The sequence below is a fragment of the Meleagris gallopavo genome, chromosome 5 (assembly GCF_905368555.1).
Source record: "Meleagris gallopavo chromosome 5, MGAL_WU_HG_1.1, whole genome shotgun sequence".
Lineage (NCBI taxonomy): Eukaryota > Metazoa > Chordata > Aves > Galliformes > Phasianidae > Meleagris > Meleagris gallopavo.
The window spans coordinates 55,292,223-55,319,820 of record NC_139408.1 but is presented as its reverse complement, the minus strand read 5'-3'; the positions used below and the strand labels follow the sequence as shown (position 1 = coordinate 55,319,820).

The 27,598-nt window shown below is 40.9% G+C and overlaps 1 protein-coding gene across 1 annotated transcript; it reads left to right on the top strand.

Annotated features, from left to right (window-relative positions):
- The first annotated feature begins 3,538 nt into the window (after window positions 1-3,538).
- Window positions 3,539-24,192, top strand: NAA30 (N-alpha-acetyltransferase 30, NatC catalytic subunit). The gene is made up of 5 exons (XM_085225858.1): window positions 3,539-3,682; window positions 3,964-4,902; window positions 12,111-12,234; window positions 14,051-14,106; window positions 20,887-24,192. Exons 2-5 carry the CDS (start codon window positions 3,967-3,969, stop codon window positions 21,022-21,024), a joined length of 1,254 nt encoding a protein of 417 aa, XP_085081984.1. The 5' UTR covers window positions 3,539-3,682; window positions 3,964-3,966; the 3' UTR covers window positions 21,025-24,192.
- The last annotated feature ends 3,406 nt before the right edge of the window (window positions 24,193-27,598 follow it).

Below are 27,598 nucleotides of genomic sequence, written 5' to 3'. Positions count from 1 at the left end.
GTGAAGCACATCATTTTACATCAGCTCCACTGGCCAGCTGCCAGACACTGTGGAATCATTCCTCTTCCACGAAATCACCTCTAAATAAGTAGCACTGCTCTTACATGCGTTTTCATTTGATTCCTAAGCACTAATCAAGCCCTGGTATAAAAGAAAGGCAGGGAGATTCCCTTTGTGCTCTCTCTACTATTTCTCCCACTGCAGTGTCCCCATGAAACTGGGAGACGTGAGCAAAGTCACAGCAGGGTAGCAAAGGCAGAAACTCTTCCTGAAAGGCTCTAGAGTTCCCTACTAGGAGTGCTCTTGAATGAGGCTACTTTTTACTCCTGCTGAGCCGTGACTTTTTCCTCCCCAAAAGACCAGGTACTAGAAAGAGCAGCCAGCTGCAGTTCATTATCAGGGACTCATGTGATTTCACCTGTAGTAAGGGAAAAAAAAAAATAAGACTAAGAAATAGAGTAAATATCTTCATGGTTGGATCATCCTGCACAGGCCCCTGTCTTATTTTATTTTTTATTTCCATCCCTGTCAAATGTCCCTCTCTATCATTTCACACTTGGTTTCAACGTTGCTGCAAAGGTGGAGACGGCAATTTCACTGCTGCACTCATCTTGACCCCACAAGACCCAGCCTTGCACAGAGACAGAAGTCATCCTCCCAGGACTGCTGCCAGAAGAGATGCAGGCAGTGACTCTTGAATCTTTCAGCACAGTGCACTTGGTTTGCGGCACAGGGTCACCGCTGCGCTGTACAACAACACCCCCTTGTGATTTCTCTTGCTAACAACACGCTAAAGTGCAGTTCTATCCGGAGGGATCATTTGGCATGAAACATTCCCTTTCTGAGCAGCACGAATCCTACCACTGTACAGCCAGTGTCCTCAGTGGGAACCGAACAACACTATTTGATACTTACACATACATTTTATTTTCAGTGAATTCCTCTTTTCCTATTTATGATTCTGTACTTGATGCTTCAGGAACTTGGACAGACCTGATAGTCCCATCTCTGCACATGTTGCACCTCTCCTCTGAATGCAGAGTACAGCGCAGAAATTCCAGAACTGCTTGTGTATGTTTGCTGACATCTTGCATTTATTTGAGGTGTAGACGATCAAGGCCAGGACGCTCTAATTGAATGACAGCATCTTTGCCCATGCAGTTCATGGTTCAGCTGGTGCAGTTGATGCAGCGCTGCGGAGATGCTGATCCACCTCTTGCCCCACTACAGCTGTATGAGTGAAGCACTCATCGTGAAAAACAATGGCAAGCAGGCATGGTTGTGCTGGCAGCCACCGGCTGCACTGTCTCACATCAGTCCCTAAGCCCAAACAGCTGGACCCCTAAGAAGGGAGATGTGCTCAGGGCCACAGCAGTAACACAGCTCACAGAAAACTGCATGTGCCCTCCCGAAAAATCAGACTGTAAAATGTCTCATCTATAATGGACTTTGACAAGTGGAAAAGAAAGAAAGGCGTTTTATTACTGTTTTGTTCATCAGCAAACACTCAGGTGTTTGAGTAACACGATCACTGTAACATGCAGGGTAACTGTTTAAAGAACCATTGCTAGTAACTGAAGAACAATTTGTCTTCATTAAGCATTGGCTGCTCTTCCTGTTTGTTGCCCAAATTAAGTGCAACTCGACATTCTGTCTGCAACATTGTGGTGCATCTGGGACGACATCTTTACTTTGACAAGAAACAGAGTATGTTCAGATGTCAATTTTCCACCATGGTTTCCTTGATATCTAGTGTAATATGTGCACAGATTCCCCTAAATACTTCAAAGAAAAAGAAGAAGGGCATTGACATAAATAAGAAAACGATACAGGAATAGTTTCTTGAGTGATCTCTTGATAACAAATAAATCAGCCACAGAAACAGGTAACAGAATTGTTGAACAATGAACTGGAAACAATGAGACTTGCATTCAACCTCCATCCCTCCTTCAGAAAAAGGTGTGGTTTGCAATGATGTGAGGCTGCTCAGGGTTGCTGGAGATTCAAAAAGCAGTGAGGGAAATCTGAGGAATGAAATACACAATTTTGGTTCAGAAAGTTTACTTTAAAAGCAATTGTCATCATAATACTTATAAGAAATAAGACAAATTTAAAGACCAAGTAAGCACTCAGACAAAGAACATATCAACAGTAGTTCTAGGACACCTTTCATCTAACTTCAGACAGCGTTAGCAGGGGTATCTGAGATGAACCAATTATGCAGAGGTCCCTTTATTTAATGGGGTGACATCACTACCAAAGCAAGATTTACCTGCTCTGTTTTAGAAATCTAAAAGATTTAGGACAAGCTGAATTCTACCACTTTTTCCTCTCCATTTGCTTTAAGGGGAATCAAAGACACGAGCTCAGAGCTCAGCTGCCCTATTCATGCCTACCTTTGGTCAGATGGATCCTATCTGTGGACAATGAACTGTTAACATGAACATCAGAACAAGGAGCCTTCCAAGACTGGAAGTGGGACAAATAGAGCACACAGTAGAGGTTTTTTTTTCCCATGGTACTGTAACCTCAGTGCCAACAACACAGTGTGTTTTCATAACATCACCCCATCCCACAGCTTTTGCTGGATCATCTTCCTAACACAGATACCACCATAATATGTGGCTCAGATGCTTTCACCACTGTAACATGACAAAGGAGAATTGAATTTTAGGCCATTACTATGCTAACATTTGTTTGCTTTTTCTGTTTAAAATACTCGAGGACAGTGAACCTCACTGCAATATCAGTGTGCCAGAGCAATTCAGGTCCACAGGAATACTTTCATGCCTGAAAACACACACACACACACACATACACACACACAAAAACACCACTAAATCCTTAAATGAAACTATGTGCATGAACACCTTCACAGAGCAGTCTAAAAATCCATCTGCAGAGCAACTGCAGAACGCATAAATGCAACGTGAATAGAGATTAGACCAATTTCAATCTCAAAATCTGAGTATTTCCATCATCAGTTGCTTTGGATTAAAGTTTTATAACTCGTTCTCTTTCAATCAGGTGGGTGGTTGTTGGTGTTTGTTTTGTTTTTTTTTTTCTCCTTCTTTACTTCAGGACTCTGAAGTTTCAGACTGAAACTCCACAGCCTGTTTCCTTCCTAATTACAGAACCCTGTTAGGGCACGCAGAGAAAAGGCTGGATTTCCCTTTTAAGCCCAGGCCTGTCACTTCCTTGAAAAATAACTGCAGCAAAGGAGAGCGAGCAGCCCTGCAAGGCTTCCTGGTGAGACAAGGCAGAATTCAGCCTTCCTCTGCATTTCGAGGGCTGCGTGTGTGTTTTAAACAAAACTTTCCCGTTTAAAGGGCTTTTCTGTTACGGTGAGATCCAGCGGGGCTGATCAAAAAGCGAAGAGTAAAGTGAGCGCTGCTGGAAAAGGAGGCAAGGCAATGGGTGGCAAAAGGAGCGCTCTGAGGAGCAGCCACGCGCGCCAATCTCAGGCCTGAACTCCCCCAATATTGAGCCGCGGGCTCGAGCTGCGAGGTCCCGCCCAGACCCGTAGTGAAGCCCGCCCCGCCGTCGCTAAGCTCCGCCGCCAAGGGAGGAAACGTCGCAAAAGCTGACAGGAAACTTGGCCGCGCGTTACGACAGCGGCGGCCGCGCTTGGCGGCCGCTGGATGAGCGGGGAGTGGGAGCCGCGGCGCTGAGGAGACGCGGGGTGAGCGGCGGCAGCGTTGGCGGGCGGGGGGGCCGCGGCGGTCGCCCGGGGCCCGGGAGGGACAGGGCAAGGGCCCCGGCGGCGACGGCGGGGGGAGCGGGACGGCAGGAAGAGGCGGCGGCGGGGCGGCGAGGCGGGGCCCGGGCACCGTCTGTGCCTTTGTTCGTGGCCCCCCCGCCCCCCCCCTCGGCCGCGGGCCGTGAGGCCGCTGCCTCGGCCTTTTTCCCCCGTCCGGTCTGACGCCCTCTTCCTCGGTGGGTTTGTGTCGGTCTCTCCCGTAGGATATGGCCGAGGTACCGCCGGGGCCTAGCAGCGTCCTCTCCCCGCAGGGGGACACGCTCTCCCCCTTCCCCGGAGGAGGAGGAGGAGGGGGGGGGGCTGCTTCCTCCTCCTCCTCCTGTTCCACCTCCTCCGCCGCCGCCGCCGCCTGCACCGGGGCCCAGGACGAGGAGGCCGAAGAGGAGGAGGAGGAGGAAGAGGAGGGACCCGCGGGCGGACGGGAGCAGCAGCAAGGAGGAGGAGGAAGCAGCGACGGCGGCAAGGGGGGGCCGCAGCAGCACCGCCTCCACCACCACCACCATCACCCCCCGCACCACAACCACCAGCTCAACGGCCTCATCAGCCCCGAGCTGCGGCACCTGCGGGCCTCCCTCAAGAGCAAGATCCTGGGCTCTGAGGCAGGGGCGGCCCCCGAGGGGTTGGAGAACAAGCGAGCCGGCAAAACAATGGGCTCCGGACAGCAGCAGCAGCAGCAGCCGTCGCCCCCGGCCGCAGCACCGTGCTCGTCCCCCCTTCCCAACCACCTCCCTCCCCAGGGAAGGACTGCACCCTCTCCTCCTCCTTCTCCCGCAGCAGCAGCAGCAACAGGGGACAGGAGCCAGCCTGCTGCCACAGCTACGACTGCTGCTAAGACTGCAGCCCGCAATGGGCTGGCAGGAGGGACTGGCTTGGAGGAGGAAGAGCAGGAGGAGGGGGATGAAGGTGGGGAGGAGGAGGAGTCCTTGCTGCTGCTCTCTAGGTCCTTAGCAGCAGGCTGCAGTTTGAAAGGCTCGGGAACGGACTCTCAGCCCGAGGAGGACCTAACGATACGATACGTCCGATACGAATCAGAGCTGCAGATGCCCGATATCATGAGACTGATCACCAAAGATCTGTCTGAACCCTACTCCATTTACACGTATAGGTATTTTATCCACAACTGGCCACAACTTTGCTTTTTGGTAAGTGCTGAGGGGGAGAGGGCAAGAATTGGGAGTGGTTTAAGGCTGGGGTGGAGGCATGATTAAAGGGCTGACATGTGGAAACGCTTCTAAAATTCTTTTTATGGCTAAGAGGAAAGGCCAAGCTTTTTGGAAAGTATGTAACACTAATGGATTCTCCTTCTCACCTGAGCCTGTATAAGCAAAGCTTATGTCTGAAGTTCTTACACACCTTTTTCAGTGGTGGGGAAAGGATTTGAACACAGGGCTAGGGTCCAGGAATTCAAGGCTTCTAATCTTGGTGTTGACATTGACTTCTGTGACCTTTGGTAGCTCATTTTGTTATTCTGCCTCAGTTCCTAGGTTTGTATTTAAAAAAGAAAGTACTTAGTCCACCGGTATCTTGTGAGTGCTTAGTAATTCTTGCACAATGGTTCTCAAACTGACTTCAGCATGACTGGCATACGAATGTTGACGTGAGTAGGGGCACTGTTGAAGGTTTTGTAGACTTTTTGATCTGCTTGCTTACCCTGAGAATTTCAAGTGCAACTATATAACTTTTCAGGTGTGGTAGTATATGCACTGTACAGAAATTCTCATTTTGTTCAGGCTGTCTTGCAGTACTAATGCTACCCTTACTGTTGTGTTCTTCCTTCTGCACTGTCAAAAAGATTGTTTTAGTTGTTACCCAGACTTTCTAAATATTTAGCACTTCTTGTGGAAAGAGAACAGCCAGACCATTTTGGAACGTGTGTCTCAGCTGACAAGCGTGCTGTCAGGATAGCTATCCATGCACAGGTATATGAGACTGAGCATAAATTGGTCTGAGGGATATGTATGCACAAGAGGGGGGCTTAGCTGTGTTTGATTTACTCATTGGAAAGTTTCTCTGTCAAACAGAATGTTTTGGGGAGCGTGTGGTGCTTCCTCACTCAAGTAAATGATGAATTCTTTTCTCTTGATGCTTCAGTTAAGGCAGGACACCACTCTGACAGATATGGTTTAGCCAGAGTCAAGATACCCTTTTATTCAATGGTACCTCTGTAAGATTTTAATTGGATAGGAGTACAGAAGGTGAAGCTAATGGAATCCATCTGGCCTTAAACTTCCTAAATGTTCTTAGTTTAGGATGTGGTGTAATTTATAGTGGGATTTATATGATTTATAGGAGGGTTTTCAGAAATGTGCCTCTTACAGTCCTGAAGAGGGAATACAGTACGATTGATTACAGGAGGTTGACCAGAGTGTTACCATCTGGAACAACATAAAAATAAAAAATTTGAAAATATTCTTCAATACGTAGTTGTGCTGATCAGAGTAGAGTGGTAATTTTTCAAGTGTAGTGCCTGCACCTAGCTATGTGTGTGACTGATTTGCTTCATCTTGGAAAGAAATGCTTTTGAACTACAAATGTCTGTACTTGCAGCATCAGGTGTGCCTTCAGTAATGCCGGCATGGTGTTGGATACTATTAGAGCATCATGCATCTCTTTACTTTGCCACTCAAGGAGCAGTGGCAAACTGTTCAATTGCACTAAAACAGCTTATTTCTAATATATTTTTGATTGCATTCCAGGAACAAGGTTTTACTCAAGGAAAGGAAGTTATCCTAAGTCTATTTTGTAGCGACAGCTTCTTTTAATAGTCTTAAACAATCAACAGAACTTTATTTGAACTCTGTAATTTTACTCAGTTTTGCCATTTTTTTTGAAGGGTGGAACGATAGGAAGCGTGTAAAACAGTAGAAAAGATGTCTAAAGCTGTTAGCAAATAGTTTTACGTGCATAATAATTTGAAGCTCTTCCAGTATCCTGAGTCACTTGATATATTTCTGTGACTGATTTTGGTGTTTTTAAGGCTTGTTTAGTGGTTGTCATGAAGACTTTCTGTTCTATAAAATTGAATTTGTTTCTGCAGTTAATGGATTCTCGAACTACTTCTATCTAATAACTCTTTAAAATATTTATCTTCAGCAGGAACTGCATATTCCAATTAGCAAGAACAATGTCAGGTTGGTGCTCGGAAGGATAGCACCTGATCCCACAGAATCATTTGTCTTTAATGCCTCACAGCCTCATACCCTTCTGGTTTCAGGTTTTGCTTTGGCTTTGATTCTTCTTGGGTACAGGGCTTAGACTGTAACTTGCTTGTATTTGAGGGGAAAAACTGTAGTATTTCTATCAGTTTAGTTACTGAATTTCACCACTGCTGCTGTTCTTGAGGTCCTCTAATGCAATACTCTGAGGTCTTCATTGCACTGTGATGGGGTCCCCTCCTCAACAGCATGAGAGGAAAGAACTAATTCTGTTTAAATGGACAGGATGTCTCTCTTCCTTAAATGATCAGCAGTTCTCCCTTGCTGATGTATTCAGTAAACAATCTTAAATGTTGTAATTCTGCTATGTGGCATTTTAGATCCCTGACAATGCAGAGCTTTTCCAGGCGAATTAATAACATTATTCTTCTGGATGATGACCTCGTGGGTTTGAAGCTTGCTGAGCTTTGGCTTGGCCTTTGCAAGGTGATGTGACTTAACAGCTAGTGCCAATCATAGGGCTGCTTGCTGCTTCTGGTTCAAGCATCTTGTCCTCACCTGTGCAAACTTTTAATTTATCTGATTTGAGAAGTTAAGCTAGCTCCAGTGCCCAACCATACATTCATACATGTGTGTTTGAGGGGATATAAGTGTCTTAGAGTTAAGTTTCAGCTGGTTTAGCTCTCTAAACATATTCATAGCAGTATGACACAAGCACTGGTGTTGGTGCAAAGAAGAGAGGTGAGAATACACAGCTGGGGGGAAGGCTGGGACCAACCCTCACCAATCGCTAGCATGGTTTTGCAGTATCAAATCATTTCCTAGCTATACACTCAAAAACAAGTTCACATTCTACTTTTAAAGGGTCTAGAAAACCATCAAAACCCATCATTTAACATCAGATGAATTTGTGTAACCATATTCCTGGCCTTTGAGTTAAAACATTGAGAGTTCGTGATAAATAGCTCTGGTATGGGACACTGCTGCATTATCTGACTGAGCTGTAGCAAGATAACAGCCTTCTCCTCCGTAAGTTGTGACTGGATGCTTAAGCTTAGATTCCTCCTGTCTTTGGAAGAGCAGGTGTGGGTGTGCTGGGTGTGGGTGCCCTACAAATGCTTGGGTTTTATTTGTTCCCAGGAGCTTTGTCAGCCCATTTTCTCTTCAGATGACCTACAGTAACCACTGCTGTCAGACATGAGAGAGGAGAGGGCTATCTTTCTGTTTCACTCTTTAAGCATTGCCACAGCTTTGTCCCTGTATTGATTGTAAGTGCATCTTTGAAGCTGTAGCTGTGTTTGCAAGTGTTTTTGCAGATTCTAGAAAGCGTTCAAACTCCTTCCATTTGGAACTGATAAGTTACGTATTGAAAAAAAAACTGTTTCCCAAATATTGTAGCGTGGGAGAGGTGAGCTTGGGAAACCTTGCTTGTTCCAAAGTTTGGGTAAGAGAGGATATAATAACAGTAGAGTTCTGACTGAGTGTTGTAATCTCTCCTTTATTCATAGCTGCAGAATCACAGCTCTGTTCAGCCACCTTTTAAGAAAAATCTGGAAAATGCATGCTTTTATTGGGTTCTGAACTTTGCCAGTAGCTATAGCAGCGATTATAATTTAAACTTTAACAATTTTAAAATAAGCAATTAATTCCATATACGTGGTCTTAGATGGGCTGTAAATCCTAAACAGCCATGGTTAAGATCCTTTTTTTTTTTTTTTTTTTTTTCTACTGATACTTCACTTTTTGTCTCATTGGATTTCATTTATGATTTTCTATGCTTCACGTTCAAATTAAAGACTTATAATAAATCATCTCTGTTTTTTCAGTTTTAGAATGCTTGGGGGAATAAAAGAAGAACCAGAAAAGTTAGGGAACTGCATGGGGAGTCCTACCAGCCTCATGGCAGACCTAGGAAGGCATTCTGTCGTATCCATATGCACTGCCAATTTGCAAACTGCTGCAATTCCTCTGTATTCCAGTTTCCTCTTGGGAATGATCACGGTTTGAGACGCTGTGCTGCTTCTTCCTCCAACAGGCTTTGTGAAGGGTTCAGACTTTGTAGTGTATGTGTATTTAACAGCAGCTAGTGGAGCTCTTTTGGCATTGAATTGCACAGGAAGGAATTACTCGTGTCCAGTTTCATAGAGTGGAAGCAGGGAGAGTGACTTTGTGATTTGCCCAGAGCTGTAAAGAGCTCTGACTGAACTGCCAGACTGCAGGTTAAAACCATTAGCCTAAATGTATTCCTTAATAGCATTTGGTAACATGATCATTAAATGTAAGCCAAAGATTCGTACCGAGCTGTTCCTGTGATACTCTGGGATGGATTTTAGTGCCTGTGTGGAAAAGGAACCTGCAGTAGTGCAGGTTCTACTGCATTTGAATTGCAAACTATTCCTCTTTTAGGGGCAAGTTGTTTGGTTTAGTCATCTTTAAGTGGAACTCTGAGTCCAAAAGGCACACTGAGGCAATGGCTGACAGATGCAGTGCCACCTTTGCCAATGAAACTGGTGCCAGTTGTTTAATTATAAGAGAGGCAATGTTCTTGCTGATTTATAAACATCTGTGTTAACTCTGGTCATGTGTGGTTGCAATACAAAGGTTTTAAAATCTAGTTTGATTTGAACTTATTCATAAGAACAAAGTTGATGTAAATATTAGATTTGAATATGTGTGTGTTAGTGTTGCTGAGAACTTAGGACTGAAGTAAATCTTATAGCACTCTGTGGGGCTTATGATATATCATGGTAAGTTGGGCTGAATTCTGTTTGTGGAAACCTGTGTGCTTAGAAGTATTTTCATGTACTTGAAAAGAATATTTGTCCTATGATAGTCTTCTCATACATGATGTTGTATAGGAACTACTTTTTCTCCTTCCTTCCCACAACTCTCATTCTTTTTTCTTTTCCCCTGTATTTACACAGCTAAACGTTTTTCCAAAGAAAAAATATGACCAAGTTTTACTTCACATTTTAGATTTGTTTCCAGCTTTAGGTAAGGTTGGAGAGAAGGAGAAAGGAGAAGAAAGGCAACAAGAAAACTCAGGCTGCAGTGCTCAGTATGGAAGTGGAGCAGTCAGAGGTGAAGGGGCAGACTCACCTGCTCCGAGACAGAAAGACAGATTTAAGTGTTCTAGGAAGTGGTAACGAAGTGATACTGTATGCAACTTTGTGGCAACATCAGTGGGAATTTCCTTTGATTGCTGCAACAAAATTATTTGCTGATCATTTAATGTTTAATGTGAGTACATGTTTAATGAAAGTAGGTTTTTTGGGAAGTAGTTCTAACAAGAAAAAAAGCAAATCTGCAGTTGTCTGAGATGGTGCTACTCCTGAATGGTGAGGAGGAAAAGAATCAAGTGCCAGTTCGTGCTCTTTTTTTCTTTTAAAGCAAAGTATAAGATTACATCTAGGTACTCAGCATAATTATAGCAATGTTATGAAGTGTCTGATGATACTCTTTAACTCCCTGCTTTTCTCAGGTCTGAGCAGGGATAGATTTGCCTTGAGCTGATACTTTGCATGCAGTTTTTGTATAAGTACAGCTTTTCTTTTCTACGAAATGAAGGTGTGTTTTAGAACAAACAAAAGACTGCTTGGAGGCTGTGTATTTCAGTCCACTTAGATCATGTTTCATTTGTTGTTTTAAAAATTACAGGTTTAGATTGTTCAGGGTTGTTTTAAAAATTACTGATTTATATTGTTCAGGGTTGTTCTCGGGTGCTGTTAGAAAAATATATATTTTTGCCAAATGAAAACTTAGCTATATTTATAATTATGTTTGCCTGACGAGCTCAAACCATATTAGATGTGTTGTTAGGCTCACGCTGCATCATAGTGTTACAGAACTGCAGCTCATTCATTTGGGGCCGTTTCCTGTCACCTTCTAATGGGCTTCTGGCTGACAGCTGGCTTGTTTAATAACCCACTGTCCAAATGGGGAGCTGGAAGCCATCACACTTCAGGCAGAAAACCTGCGGATTGGTGCCTGTGGTACCATCTCTAAGAGCCTTCTGCCTGTAGATTCTTATCCTACAAGCTGCACAGTGAAACGTTCTGTTTACAGAGTTCCTACCAGAGACTTTGGGGAGACAAGCACTGGAGGCCTGGTAATACTGGCTCAGGCAGGTCTTTTTTGTTTGATGTCTCTTAGTGCTGTGAATTTGGATTATCCAGAAGCTGTTGTGCTAGCACATGCTTGTGCCAATCATGTGCTGTAGGCCTGGTTTAGGAGGCACGCGTGAGCGGAAGGCTGGTTCTCCCTGCAGATACAGGTCTCAGAGTTCTGAGGATCCACTTACACACCATGCATGCAATCTTCAGCTTCTTTTTTATCTGTCAATCTTTCTCTGAATAAACAGTAATAATTCATACTCTTTTTGGATGCTGCCTTGCTCTGTAGCATTATTTACTTTACTGCTGTCGGTTCTAATGTCATTAGTCTCTCATGCTGCCTAGTCATTCAGTTAACATATGACTCTAATGTATTTCATGGTAGGTTTTTTTGTGTGTGAATGGTTTGATAAGGGGAGGGGTTAGGATCTTTGAGTATTTTTTTCTTCTTATTATTTCAGAATGTCTCCTTAACCACACATTTTGTGATGATTGGATCTGTCAGTGCATAGCTCGTAGTAAATAAAATCTCAGAACAGTGAAAATGTGTGACATTAACTGGATGCTTTTGTTTGTTTGTTTATTGCTGGGATGTCCCACGACTGAAAATGACCATTTCTAAAGATTAAATGCAAAGACATTTTTCTCTGATGTGTTATGACCATGACATAAACACCAGATAAAACTTAAGCATATTACCCACCCAGCCATTGCACTTGAAAATTCAGATCACAGTAAAGAGCTTTTTACTTTGTGGCAGCACATGGGGAAGGATCTATGTCTTAACCTGGTCTTTATCTCTTTTCTACCCCGTTCTGTCCCAGATGTTCATGTTGGTAGACTTCGTAGAGTAATACTGCAGTTCTCTCCTGGACAATTCGTTGCCTGTTGATGGACTGTAATTTTATTTTAAGATGATAGAGAAATAAGTTTGTAGCTCTGGAAACATTCTTAAAACTGACTTGGTTGTTGTACACAAGCAAATTTTGTACAGCTGTTTCATTTTAAATGTACTGGTTTACTAATTCTGGTAGCACTGCAGATCATAAACTGAGAATACATACCTATATGTTTGTCTTTAAGGCCATGGTAGGGGAAGAGTGTGTAGGTGCCATCGTCTGCAAGCTGGATATGCACAAAAAGATGTTCCGCAGAGGTTATATAGCCATGTTAGCAGTGGATTCCAAATACAGAAGAAAAGGAATTGGTAAGAAGAGCCTTTTTGTTGTTATTTCTTACTTATATCCTACATTGTTGGGGTAAACATAGGTGCATAAAGATTGAAGCAGAGCTGCACTTCTAGATGTGGTGGTTTGCTGTCATCCTTGCCTTGCTCATCTACACAAAGTCCCCAGTGTCTTTTTCCATTCAGCTGAAATAACCTGAAGTGCCCATTCCACACGAGCTTTACATCTGGTTTATGAAGCTAAAATGAAAGGCATTCAGCAGCCACTTACCTCTGCAAATTACCACCATCAAATAACTGCAGGAATTGCTTTTCATTTTTATATGTGCTTTCATAACTTTGTCTTTGTTGTGTTCAGTGTATTCATATATATATATATATATATATTTTTTTTTCCCCAGTGGATATGTCCCCTGGTTTTCCCCTGTGAATTATGTATATATTGCCCACTGGGGAGAACATATGTAGTTCATTGCTGTATTAATGCTTGAAAAATAGTTGTGTATTCCTGCTTGAACAACCAAAATGGAGAGCTGTTTTGATGGGAAGTCACACAATGAAATAAACAGCTCTTGGCAGAGAGATTTGCCTTCATTGATCACTTTTTGCTCTATTGGAAGGGATTTTCCTCCTTTAATCAAGCCAGCTAGGAAACGTGGTGTTAGGTTTTGAGTTTGTTATTATGAAGTTACATTTTGTAACATCTTTAACTTGAAAATTATCGTGACTCTTTTGATGCAGTTCAGAAGCTCTTCTTGGTGTCTGTAGTGGAGCAGAAGGAAGAGGATAGTGAGAAATGGTTCTCTCCTTTCCTTTTAGCTGAGTCATGAAGCAGCCTGCTGTGTTTTAGTTGCAGGTGCTTGGATTCATAAGTAAATAAGAACTAATGCTGTTCTTAAGATCTCTACAAGATTTTTCCTTTGCTTTAGTCAGATCATTATTTTTAGAGTTATATAAATAAAATTTATACTTAACATTTTGCTTACTTTAGTATTATGTAAATGCTAACATCTATCCTGCATTTATCATCTTGATGTTGCTCAAAGCATGCTGTTAATCTGAAGGTGTTTTATATGCAGTTTTGTTCAGTGAAAACCTTAATTGATTAAAGTTCTGAGGATACTTGAAAACAATCTCTAGATTCCTTGGGGTTCTTTTTCCTTTTCCTTAGCCTTCTTATGGAAGTGACATTTATGCAATTTCATTGCACAGCAGTTTTTTTCCAGTAATAACTTTGAAATCAACTTTCAATTTCACCCCAATTCTACAGACAGGTAGGGATATCGCATTCGTAGAACTGTCGTGAAATAGATGAGAAATAATGATAAATAATTCAATTTAATGCTTGACTGAAGGGAAGGGGTGGGCTTCGACCACTTTATTAGTTACTGGCAAATCCAAATGGGGAGTGAGCTGCAAGAAAAGTGGTTTCATAAGTTCTGTTGCTAGTAGAAGTATTTGTTTTAGTAAGAGGAAATTCCCTTGGAAGATGAATGCCCTTCGAGTACATGCCAGCAGATTTTGCCTTTAAATGCAGCAAAAGGGAATGAATCATATTTTGGAAGGCTATATATAACACCATGTTAAACATAGAAGCCTGTTTCTAATATCCTTGCGTTAGAAGACTTTTGCATTCAAGCTGAGTCTCTGGATTACTTTAGAGATGATTTCAGTATTCAAACTTGAGACTGCAACTTGACTGCAACTTCTTGTTACATTCTTTCCTCCCTAATTTCCCCTGATGTCACAGCACGTAGGTAGTACAGGTTAGTTGTGTATAAACTGACATTTCTTGCACGTCCATTCTAATTAATACTTACTGAAATCTGTGTTTCAGGTACAAACTTGGTTAAGAAAGCTATTTATGCTATGGTCGAAGGAGATTGTGATGAGGTAAGATCTCATAATTAAAAACTTTCATATTGTTTATGGTTTGTGTTTTCCCATGTATGAATTTGTTTCACAGATTTGTCTTTTAATTTCACAGGAATGTGTTTTGGGTGGGAGGTGAGTTGGTAATGCGCTCTTTCTTTTATAATAGAAGGGAAAAAAGCCTCAAAAACATATGGCATAAATAAAATAACTTTCTAAATTTGTCATAAATACTCAAGTGCAGTGTTTCAGGTTCTGTTTTACATTGCAAAGCTGCCTCAGCCTTCAGTTGTTGGCATATTTTCTTCTTAAGAGTCAACTTTAGGTTCACTTGACCAGTGTAACTTGCATGTTGTTGTAATATTTCCATGCTTTCAGAATACACAAGATATTGGAACAGTACATGCTGTAATAGTGCAGATTATAGTTTTATTGCAGCAAGTAGTCAGGTTACTTCAACAATACTGAAGCTGTATCACATAGCACTGAGTTCTGATGATTTAGCATGGCAGTGAAGGAAAGTGACTTAATTACTGTCAGGCTTTTTCTCTGGCCTATTTGTTAGTCTTATCTTTTATCAGATTATAGTTCTATGTGGTTTTTTTCTTATTTTTTTTTCTTTTTTAATGTATGAAGCAACTATCTTTATGTTCCCTGTTTAACTTGTGAGGAACTCCCCTTGTAACCAATCTCCTTAATCCAGTTAGCTGATTCTTTAACTTCCATCTGCTTGCTACAGTGCAGTTGTTAGCTTATTCCTGACATCTGAACACTATGTCATTTCAATGTATCATTGTTAATGATCCTTTGTTACCTCATCTCACTCCATTCCCTTAGTTGTCCATAGAATCATGGAAATGCTCAGCTTGGAAAAGACCTTCAAGATCAAGTCCAACCACAAGCTAACCATACTACCCTAACTCTAACCACCCTCTGCTAAATCATGTCCCTGAGCACCACATCCAAACTGTTTTTAAACACATCCAGGGCTGGTGACTCAACCACCTCCCTGGGGAGCCCATTCCAGTGCTTAACTACCCTTTCTGTAAAGAAGTGGTTCCTGATAGCCAACCTAAACTTCCTGGTGCAACTTGAGGCCATTTCCCCTTATTCTGTCACCAGTGAGAGGAAACTAACCCCTCTCTCACTGCAGTCATCTTTCAGGTATTTGAAGAGAGCAGTTTTCTGGTGTCTTTTTTTTTTTTTTTTCTTCTACCATTTGTTGTATCCAGGCAGTGTACTGCAGTCTAAGAGTTCTGTAATTGCTCAAGTTCTTTGTTTTGTCTTGATGTTCTTATCATATGTACTGTGCTTTTCTCTATTTTCCTACTTGCTACCTTGAACACATCTTTTCCACTGCTTTCCACTGTGGTTTTGAATTCATTTGCAACTGCTACATATCTGAGATTTGAGGAACGAAGGGGAAAAAAAAGTCTATCAGTGTACTGTCATCACACTGGGAGAAATAAGATGCAGGGTCTTGAAGCCTGCTGCTGTTAGAGAGTCAGTAGCTGAACTTTGTGTCTCTACCCAGGCCACCAGAGTTGCAGTGCTCCCTGTATTATTTATGTGTGTGTGTGTACTACTTCTCCCATAGTGTTGTTTTTATACTGGACTATCTTTGAGGTATACACTTAATGAGCTCTCCTGTGTCATTTTTCTTTCCCCCACCTGCTTTAATAATAATGCAAGAGTCTTTCTTACCATTACTTAAAATAGACGTGGTAAGGATTGCAGGCTACTCTGCAGTAAGACCTCATTAAGCCTTAGTCATAGATTTTCATCTTTAGTCTTGTGTAAATGCTTATAATAAAATCTTGGGTCATTTTTCAGGCTTTTTGCTGTCCCTATTTAATCAAATGTGCTTCAGTGCAAGCTCTTTAAAGTGTGTGCTGGACGGGTGCAGGCATGTTTCACTCCCAGAAATAACATAAGTGTTTGTGGCATGATGATTCTGAACTAATCATGCCATGCTTCTTGGGGGCTTTTGCATCAGCCTGGTTTTATACTGGTACAAACTTTTGAAATGGGAACTCATGTCCAGGCAATGAGGAGCACAAGCAGAGTGTATTTCTGACTTCCTATAACACCAGTTGGCAGAGGCATGCCCAGAGTAATACAGTGTGTTAATGCTTAACATACAGGTAATGTACAGCCAATAGGAAGCATATTCCTTTCCTTTAGCAGAAACTATAGGTTTCTTCCTGGTGTGTGGTACAACAATACCAGTGTTTACTTGTTGCATGTGGTAGATTGCTGAGAAATTGTCAGTGGTGACCAGGATTTGAAAGATCCAGTTAGCCACCTGCTATTTAAAGCTCTCAGACAGAGCTGAGAAATTTACCTTCACCATTTATTACAGCAGTTGCTGGGGGGGAGGGAAACAGTTTCTGTCCATCTGATTGATGCCTGGCTGATGAAGCAGTGTGTGACAGTGACTGCTCTTTGTGAGGTGTGTAAATAGTTTCTCTCTGCTGCTTTTAACTTGTTTTTCTACATCCCTTCATAAAATCAAAAGCATGATGGAAATACGAAGATGCTGTTGATACAAAAGAGATTCCAGAGAGTATTTTTGAATTGCAAACTCGCTTAATGATTTTCTATCATTAAAAACAGGAACATGGACCTATGATTGTCACTGAAATTTTCCAAAAGCTGTTTGTAATCTTTTCCCTTCAGTCTAATTACAGAATAGTTGCAATCAATTATTTAGTAACTTGTGACGTATAATCTGATAAATACTTGGTTCAGTGTAGTCCTTCATAAAGTATCACAGATTTTAGACTTCCTGGGAAGCCTTGCAAAAGATGTGTGTGCCAACTCCAGCAAATAGAGCATCTGGCTGCCTGTTGTACATTTGTTTGGCCTTTATGACAAGCACTTTTCTTAAGTTATGTTACTTAACATTGTCACACGGAGCTGCTCCATCCCTTAATCAGAATAAGGAAAGAAAGAGTTGTTTGTTCCCATGTAGACTTTCCATCTGTAACAAATGACTGTAAGTAATCTGCATATGATTATTTACCTCATGTTGCATTATTTTAGCACCATGTAACTACTAACCAATCAAAATAAGACTTGAATAAGTGGAGCTCTTCAGAACTTTTTTGGCAAAGCGTGGAAAGGAGTTATGACTTCTTCTGAGTATTCCTATGAAACTTTAAAATGTTTTAAAGTCAGATTTTTCAGACTTCAGCACCAGGTGTGTCTTTCTAATTCAGTGTCATGCTTCTAAGAGTGATGGATTTTTATATAATCCTATTTGAAATTATCAAACTCTTGGCATCTTTAGCTTTTTTGAATCTACAGATCATTTTGTATAAGTTTTATATTTGAGATACTGCCTGTCTTTAAATGGTAAGTCAGTCAATCTGATGAAGGATGCTGGACAAGCACCCACAGCTTGAATCTCACAATAGGCCAAGCTTATTTGTAGGAATAGCGGCCTCTTCTGTGAGTGCTGAAAGAGTTATTTTCCTTATTAGTTTATTTGATTTGGCTGTATTATGTGATTTGGTTTCTGAACTTGAGTGCATTCAGGATTTGAGCTGAAAAAGCAAGGAAGCTTGACCTCCTTTTTTTCCTTCAGTTCAGGTAAACTAGGTACAAGAAGGTAATAACAGGAAACATTATGTTCCATTCTTATAGGATATTCCTTTTTTCTAAAACCAGTTAAAATTGACCAGAGTTGAGATGGTAACTGTAAGTTTTTCTTATTTTGGGCATAAGAGAAAATAATGGCCTACAAAAAGTTGCAGAAAATCGTGTTCCAACCCGGTCAGACCTTACTGATCTACAGGAGTAGATGGGTTGCATTATGAGAAGACTTAATAGGCACGTTTGCAAAATAAAATAGACAAATATTAAAGTAACAATTGAAGATCTTGAGCTTGATTGAAGAGAAGAATCCTTCACAAAATCAGACTAACAGCGCACGTATAAATCTTAGGTGTTTCCTTACTAGATCCAGGAGTGTGTCTTAGCCCTCTGTGAGATCAAGGCACTATGTTGAGATCAAGGAATTATTGTTCATTGTGCTGAGTGTTTCTTAGAAATACCAGAACAAATCTGATGCATTAGCTTTCAAGATGAGCACTTGCTAGGATTCCAGCAAACCTGAATTTCAACATATAACCCCTCCCTTGGGTCTGCAGTGTTGGAAGTCTTCTAGCACTGCAAAGTATGCAAGCTTGCAGTTGAATACAGACATGTTATATCACTCTGCCAGAATAAAGAACTTTAGTGCAAGTGAATGCCATTTGTAGGCAGAGTTCAAATAAGAACTTCCTGCATTGTGAATTTACATGGGTCACATTTCCTGTTTGGCATAATGCTTTCTTTTAATTTGAACTAAGAAGTTGTACAGTGTGCAATACTCGTGTAGAAAAGAGGAACTCTTCAGGTAAACTATTGCATTGCCATAATTGGTGATAGCTTGAAAGTTATTCATTTTAATAGATTGAAGTTGGTAATAGTAATCAATCAAGTTGTAAGGCCTGATAGTACTATTGCATGAGGTGCCAGCAAGAGAAATTCAATCTCTAGTTCTTTAAGACAAGAATTTGCTTGTCTTAAGAGTGCAGGTACAATAGACTATTCTGTAATTTAAGAACTACAGCTATTAATATTTTAGTGTTTGTTCTAGAAAAACTTCTTTTAAGTCTTATTTTCCTCCAGTGTGTGTTGTTCACTGTTAGCTCACCCTTGCAGTTCTTACAACAATCACAAATTAAAAAGCACAGGGGGAATTGTCCATAGGAACATCTGAGTGGCTTGAAACTTAAGTAATGCTCAAGTACATAAAGAAAGCAGATTTTTCAACCTTACTGAAGGAAATCAGTGTAAATGCTAGTAACCTCAGATGCAAAGAGCAAACATGATGGGGAGAAAATTGAGTTGTTTTTCTGATAGTTTGCTTTATGAAGTAGCTTGGTAGTGAACCTAGTGAGCTGGCAGAAGAGCTGAGGGGGAGTGGAAATGCATGCCTGAAGGCCAACAGTCTTCAAGGTAGGTTAGCTTAAACTGCTCTACAAATACAGGCTAGCATTTTTAATTTAAAACAGAACAACAGCAACAAAAAACTTCCTCCTTTTGGAAGGTGAGGGAGTCTTAGGTTCTGAGATAGACTAGTTTACTTTTTTTTTTTAACTGGGATTTTTGTGTAGAGTGGTGGGCATCAAATACTGCTTTAGGTGTAGCCATTAGTGGTCTTGTACCTGCACTGCTCACTGGCTTGCTGCATAAATTTCTTGGAATGTCCTTCTACAGTGTCCATCAGCTCTTGTTTAATATGTGAATGTAGTTGTCTGGGGGATATTAGTATCAGTTTATTAGTTCTGCCAGTGTTCTTAAGCAGCTGTGGTCAATCCTTAACAGTAGAATCTCTCAATAACTGAGGTGGACAGCAGTGAACAAATTCTCAGTGGTTGGAATGGGTGTATTGCTTACCAGGTGAGGTGTGCCATAGCTCTGTTCATTGTGTTTGGAAAAAAATTGGCAAAAATAATTCAGAGGGATGTACTTCAACAGTTTAACTTCTTGTTAAACTGGTCTGGTATGAAATGTGGAGGTTGGAGGCCCTGCCTGTGGTAGGGGTTGGAGCTTCATGATCCTTGAGGTCCCTTCCAACCCAAGCCATTCTGTGATTCTGTGATTGTTAATGCCAGTGTAGTTTTTGGGCAGTACTTGAGGCTGCTGGGACACTTTTCAGTCTTTGCTTTCCATGAACTACACGTGGGTTTGGTGTGAGCTATTGGTGACAAGCCAAAAGAAAAAAAAAGAAAAGATATAAAAAGGAAAGAGCTGCTCTTTCTTCCTTGCCAAGCTAGTTGGGAACAATAAATGACCAAGAAGTTTTAATCTTCTGAAACCAATGCATTACTTGAAATGTAATGATGTGCCTTTTACTTGCTCGCTATAATCAATTACTTCCAGCTCAGGCCTCTCTTGCAACAGCTTTGCTCTCTGTAAGTTTTGATGTGCCCATTGGCATATGAGGAATTTTGGTATGGGCCATCCAAGAAGCCCTGAACAGGACCCTGTGAACCTGGGATCTGCCTGGTGTGTGCATTCTGGGATGAGTCTGAGTCCTTGTGCTGAGCACAGATATGCATTATAAACATTAGATTTGATGGCGGGGCACAGAATGAAGGAGTTTGTATCTAGGTCTAAATCCTTCAAATTAGAGGTGAGAGATGTTCAGGGGTGAAATATAATTCACTGCATACCAAGTTCTTATAATGTGTAGAAGTTCTGGGCAGGCTGGTGTGGTGGTTGGCGACCCTGCACATAGCAGGGGGTTGGAACTAGATGAGCATTGTGGTCCTTTTCAATTTTCAACCCAGGCCATTCTAGGATTCATTCCAAGTATGTGTTTGTGTTCAAGAAACGTGTAGTTGTTACACTGAGGGATGTGGTTTAGTGGGAGATATTGGTGGTAGGTGGATGGTTGGACTGGCTTTAGAGGTCTTTTCCAATCTTGGTGATTCTATGATTTGGACCCTGCACTGTTCAATTGGTATTCTTATTTTTTCTTATGTTTCATTGCTATCAGATAATGGTTTGAAACGCTGTTCACAGCAAACAAAATCTTGAGATGAATGAAACTTGCTTACAGCTACTGTTAACTGCTATTTTCTTTTAAATGTGAGGATTGAAGGGGGAGTTGTTTGTATAAACGAGGACTTGAAATATTGATTCCAGCAATTGCTCTGAAGTGTACCTTTAAATACCAACTTTGGGATTTGTTCGGTTGTGACGTAACAGCTTTCTCATACATGCTTTCTCTTTTTTCTCTTGAAGGTTGTATTGGAAACAGAAATCACAAATAAGTCTGCTTTGAAACTTTATGAAAACCTTGGGTTTGTGCGAGACAAGAGGCTGTTCAGATACTATTTAAATGGAGTTGATGCACTGCGTCTTAAACTATGGCTGCGTTAAAAGAATCCATCACATCAAGCAACTGACGTCCCAACAGCGCAGAGTTGTCCTTTGCATGCAATGCAATTTGTACAAAATTGCTTTGCAGGTGGACTTAGTAATTTCCATGCAGCTCTTATCTGTCAGTGTCTCATTTGAGTGTCGCACATATTTGTTGCACTTTGGCATGGCGCATTTGTTCCGAATTAAAGCCGATTGTTTCAAACTTCGAGTTCTTTTGGTACCAGCAAGATGTGCCACTTGATAGCCAAGATAGGTTTGTTTATTTGCAAGTCTACTGACTGTATTACATACACAGTGAACATTTTATTAAAGAACCTGTTATGTGGAACACAACTTTTGGTTCCCGAAAAAAAAAAAAAAAAAGCCAATGTAGATTGTAAAATTCTATAAGTATACTAACATTTCATACAAAAAAAGAAAAAAAAAATTGCCATAGTTTTCTGGAAAAAGGCTTCAATTTTAGGTTTTATTTTTCAATATTGAATTTTCCATTCTTAAATATTGGTACCTCAGTGATTAGTGAATGAAAAAATGTATTGTAGGGTGGGGTGTGTGTTACAATGAGTAACAGTAACAATTAAATTGCGTCTGCCAGTGCCTGTATAGATAAGTATATTTGTCTTCACCTCTAAGTTTGGAGTGCATGCTTTTATTCTTTTACTTTCTTCAATTGTCTCTGCAAGAAAAAATTCTGCTTTTATTTAAATTCTGGATTTGATAATAAATTATTTCAGATTTTTATGATTTGGATACTTCTCCCAAACGAGGGTTTGGAAGGCCCTTCTTTTCTTATAGCAGGAAGTGTAAGCTATTTTGAAATCCTTGAGTAGCTGCTAAAAGAGAACCTGATGTTGCCAGTAAATCTCTGCTGGTTTTGGATGCACTTTTTTCTTTAAAAGAGTGAGGGACTTTTAAAAGAAGATATAGAAAATTAATGTAAATTGGTATGATTTTATTTAATCAAAATTATCACTAGAAGCTCTGAAAAACAGCTATTTTAAAATAGTTTGAACAATTTTTTTTTTTTTCAGATTGCTTTGCTTCAGTGTTCTAAAATGCTTCAATCTTTGGTTCTTGGTCTTGGAAATAAATTTCAAGGTGTATTGTATCCATTTTTAGCTGCTCTCATTTTCTCTAAACTTACATGAGCTAAATTATTGGGGGATTTTTTTTTTCCTTCCAAAATCAAAGCGATGGGGAAGAGATTTCTCTTTCTCTTCCTCCTCCTCTCTCTCACTTTCTGTCTCAATTGGGCTTACATAGGTTTTACCAATACCCATCAATCTGTTCAGTAATTACAGTGTCTAGGCTTTCTTGTTCAGCGTGACTATATAGCTCAGTTCTATGAATCGGTTGGTTGGGATTTTTATTTTTATTTTATTTTTATTTTTCCTCCACTTCAAAATAAAATATTAGTTGACTTCTGGAAGAGTCTGGGGGGGGGGGGAAAAAGGATGAGCTTTCAGTGAATCTGCTCTTTGGTAGTTGAGCGTACTCTTCAGATTTGCCTTACTACACTTATTTTTTTTTTTTCTTAAGGGTTTGGTTTGAGTCTTTTTTTGTTGTTGTTTTGTTTATATTAATTACTGTACATTAAAAAAAAAAATACCAGAAACAAAAAAAACCCCTACCTCCATTAACATGTGGAAAAGATCCCTGTGCAGGAAAACTGGATTTAAAGGAAAGCCTTATTTTGCGCAGACCGATCGCAAGTGGTGATGGGCATTTCTTACCAAGTACCAATGGTGAGTTGTATTTGAAAATAAAGACTTTTAATAGAAATTGGCCCTTCTGAGTTTTCTGCCTGGAAACCCTGTGTTTCTGAGAGGGCTTGTTTCCCCTCAGTAAGGAAAACTCGCTTAAAATGGTGCCTGAATCAGTGCTGTGAACTGGAATCTTATTTGCAGAGTTCAGAGCAAAGCCTTCTGTTCAAATTTCCCTAACCCCTCTGGTTTGCCAGTTATTTAGAGCAGTTCTTCAGGAGGTGAAGGCTTAAGTGTTGGGAATGCTGAATTGATGGAAACAGGCTTTTCCCAGATGTACTCAAGTTGTCTGGGAAGTAACGCCTGCTCTGGCTTGCTTGAACTAAGGAGGCAGATAAGAGAAGCTTCGTTCCTTGTTAGCAGCTGCTGGGCTGCAAACTGCAGAGTAGGCTATCTTGTGTGTCTGCTGATGTTTAAAAACTGAAAAGCCAGACAAGCAAGTTTTCTGGAGGTTAATATTTAAGCTGTGGGTGTCTTGAGTTTGAGAGCAGACTTGAAACTTAACCTACGTCACTTTTTGTGACGAAAAATACCAGCACTGCTGAGCAAACTTCAGATACAGTTCTGTTTCTTGTAAGAAGTAATTCATTCTTACCATGCCATCTTCGAAAAGGCTGCGCAAAATAGGTGTGTGTTTCTTTTCAAAGAGCACATTGCCTGAAAGGTTCTCATTTTGCTGCTGTGTAACACACAGTTCACTACGGAAGAGACTGAAGCTGTATGCGTTGGCTTATATTAAATGGAACAGATTTATTCTCTGTGTTGCTTGGAATTGGGTCTCAAGTGGGAAGTCAAGAGTTGCAGAGAGATGAAAACAGATGTTCAAAACGAATCTAGCAAAAAGGAGTTTGGTTATTTCTCGTGTCTGTTGTTAAAACACAGTCCACTCCCCCTTACCTTTTGCATTGACAAATCTAACTAAGGAGTTTTTATTTGGATTTGCCCAAACACTGCTGTTTGCTGACATGTCAGGTTTGGATATTTGCGTTATGTTGGGTTTTTTTGTTGTTTTTTTTTTCTCCTTTTTTTTTTTTTTTTTCTTTTAAGGAAATGATCAGGTTCATCACCTACAAGAAAAGAAGAAAAGCAGGCATAGTCTAATTGGCATTGCATAGTGCATCACAAACTTTTCCAGGGCACCACAAGGCATTGCTCAAACCGAGTGCTTTGTTCAAAATGTTCAGGTCTTGTATAAGCATTGCAACCTGTATTGGAGTTCAGGTATCAGACGGGCATCTATGGAAATAACAAGTGTATCTCCAAATACTGGACTGCTGTTTTGAGTGGATTATATTCTTCTGTCCCTTTTTCCTTTTTGATGAGAACAAAAACAGTGGGGTTATGAAATGTACAAGCTGTCTAAATACAATGCAGTCAAATAAATGGTTAAGTTGTTTATCTATTTCCTTTTGGATGGAAATGTTCATATGGTTGTTTTGCTCTGTCTATAAAACAGTGAATGTGCAGTGTTTGTATGAACTTCAGTTTCATAGCTGAATTGAGATGGAGGCTTTTTCCACGTGTGCTGAGTTATGCTGAATATCACCGGACTTTTCCTGGTTTTATTATTATTTTAGTTGTAACAAGCGGGAGTTGGGAACTGCTTGCAAACCTTGCAGAGATGAAAACAGGCTGTCTTAGAAATGCATTGGGAAGCCTATGGGTTTTGGAAATCCTCTCTGCTTTATTCCCTCTGCAGTTGCACTGAGGTTCCTAATACCTGCCAAGAACTCAGCAGCAGGTGTTGCACATGTTTGGCCTCTGCTGGAAGTTGCTGCTCACCTGGCAGCAGCACCAGGTCTGTCCTTTCAGCTGCTTCCCTGATTCCTTACAACTCAGCTACCTGATCACTACAGTTTGTTATACTACTTTTCCATTTTCCTGTGGCTTGCACTGCAGTGTATTTTTAGGCCTAGTACGTCTAGTTAGTCCATGTGGGCTAGAATAGACCTGGAGAAGCCTAATATTGATTTCAGTGTGAAAAAATAAGGAGTACTTTTCTAACAGACAATCCAGGCAGGGCTGGCTGGGTAATATTTTTAGGAATGAATGTTTTATGTATTGCCCACTCATGCAAACTTTGAAAATCTTTAATTTCTTTAAAAATAGAGTGCAGAGGGATTCATACAGGGAAAAGGAGAACGTTCTCAGTGCATGCATGTTTGTGGTGAGGATGCTGAGGCTCTCTTCTTCCTATTGATATCTGATTTCCTGTGGGGAAGGCAGAGCTGTGACTACGCTTTGCTCTTGATTAGTGCTCTTCATTGTAAGGCTCAAGGGTAAGGTAAAAACAAGCAGTAATTCAAAGGGGTTTAGAATAAACAAGATATTGATCTTTTCAACTTGCTGTCCTCTGCAAGTCAGTTCTCCTTCAGCAAAGCTTGCCTGAGCCCCCTTCATGGGAACTTGTAGATGCTGGCAGCTTCTGTGTATTCAAGGGGAGGCTTCTTTAGATGATGCCTTGTTAGGTGATTACTGGTTCTTACACCTTGCTAGGATTGCAGTTGTGTTGATCCATTGCTGAGGTACACGTGTTTTCCTCCTTCACTGAACATCTGCTCTCACTTAGAAAGCACAGCTAAGGAGAAGAAATGTCCCCTCTGTCTCGCTGCCAGCAATTCCTATTGATCTTTCTTCAGCTATATACGATAGGAAAAAGGTCAAATCCAAGTTATGATTTATAGTCTGCACGGTCCTCTGCCAAAGCTTGAGAGCAGTTCACTGTGTGCTTTTCTCATAGCTGTTTCTGTTACCTTAAGCCCGCAGGGCCTTCATTTCAGGTAATTATGAGTAAGAAATAAGAAATTTTCCTGGTCTGAAAAGACCTAAGTAGGAAAAAAAAAAAAAAGAACATACTGAAAAGTTGTAATTAATGTTTGTTTCTTTTTTTTCTTTTTGAAATATTTTTAGGTTCCAAAGGGATAAAAACAGAAAACAACAAGAACAAAAAAAAACAACCCAACCTCTCAGATTTTGTGTTCATTTTAAGCAGGGATGGAGAAGGGATTGATTCTCTGAGGTTTTAGCCATTGCCTTACAGGTTGCTGAAACATGTAATTTGGAGATACGGGTTTAAATTCGACTTCTGCACTGACTAGAAGCTCTATCCCAGACCTAGGAAATTTTCTGGCAATCAAAAGGCAATTGATAATACCATACAAAATATTTCTTGAACTCTTTGTGGATATTTTTCCTTTTATTTTGTGTGTAACATGGCAGACTATGACAGATCCCAGTTCCTTACTTTGGTCCATAGAAAGGAGTGAACCACGAAGGAAGCAGCAGAAGAGCTCGGTAGGAACTACCAGGTGTGAAAAAGCATTGAAAGTGAAAGTTGAAAAAGTAAATGGTGGAGCAGCTTTGCCAAGGTAAGAAAGCTGTATGCAAAGCCCACATAACTACTGAAGGAGGGGACCAAAACTCTGTTAGCACTGCAACCTCTCCCACGTGGGTCTTAAGAAACACACTATCTGTCCATGTGGATCCACTCCTCTCCGTGAGTAATTTGGAGCAGACAACTAATTGAATGCTCTCATATTGCCACGGCTCCTTCCCTAGGGGTGGATGCACTCAGGAAGGCTCTTAGTCTAAGTCAGAATTAGTCTTTAATATCGGAAAGAACAGACGTTTGATGAAAATAGTTGATGTGCCATTTCTGAATTGAGCTGAGTGTGCTTCAGCCTCATTGAGTTGAAGCATAAGGGCCTGCTGGAGGAGCTAATTAGAGTGAGAAGAGAACCAGCTGCTCTTCAGCCAAATTAAGGGTGCCCTTCATTCTCCACTCAGCTGCGGATCCTGCAGCTTTCCCAGCAATGAATGGCAGTTTCAGGTGTGTAAAGCTGCCTTCTGCCTAATTAAAGACCTGCACCACTCATGGTTAATGCTGTTGTTTAATGACAGAGTTTGCCAGAAAATGTATCTTCATGTTTTGGGCAGAATTGAGCCAGAAGCCTGTAGGTTGCCTTAGGTCTGAAGTCTTTCTTTCACAGGGCTGGCACATAATGTGTTTCTGTAGCGTTGAGAACAGGAGACCTAGACCAGGATGCAGTTGTAAATTACCTCCAAAAAGTAAATACACAGCTCACTCTGCAAGTAATGTCTCCTGTTTATTTGCATGGGAATGACAACAGCTACAAAGAGGACAATAACACTAATTGATAAAGCAAATTCTCAGCAACAGAACGTGTTGGAATGTTGGTGGGAATGTTCAACCTCTTCTGCCATCCCACCAATAATGGGCTGACATAACAAGATAGGAGGCATTCCTTTTGGAGCAGCCCTTGTACATTGGAAAGCAATGCAAGCTGCAAATGGCAGGGTTCTGTTCTGCAAATAGCAGAGATTTCTATCATGCTGTTTGAAAGTGACATTCAAAGAATTGCTCTCTTGGGGCTGGAAAAGAAGTTCTTCATTACAGAAAGCAGGGCTGGCTATGATTAAAAAGAGAAAATGTTCTCCTTGGGGGTTTTTTGTTTTATTGAAGTGAAAACTGAAAAGCTGGCAATCTCTGGACTGTCCAACCAACAACGGCCTGAACGGTTTCATGTGTAAGTTAACAAATGAAACATACAGAATGCATCTACGTAAATATGTTACTTTGCCTCTTAAGAGACTGCATCAATGACTGTTACATGCTCAATCTTAAATACATTACTGAGATATACCAAAAATATGGTTATTGAAATTCCCCTGTTCATCACAGGGCAGTCACACTATAGATGATCTTAATGGTTCCTTCCAACTCAAGTGATTTTATGATCCTATGAGATGTGAAACATCTATGTTTGGGCTGCTTCCATGTGGGAATA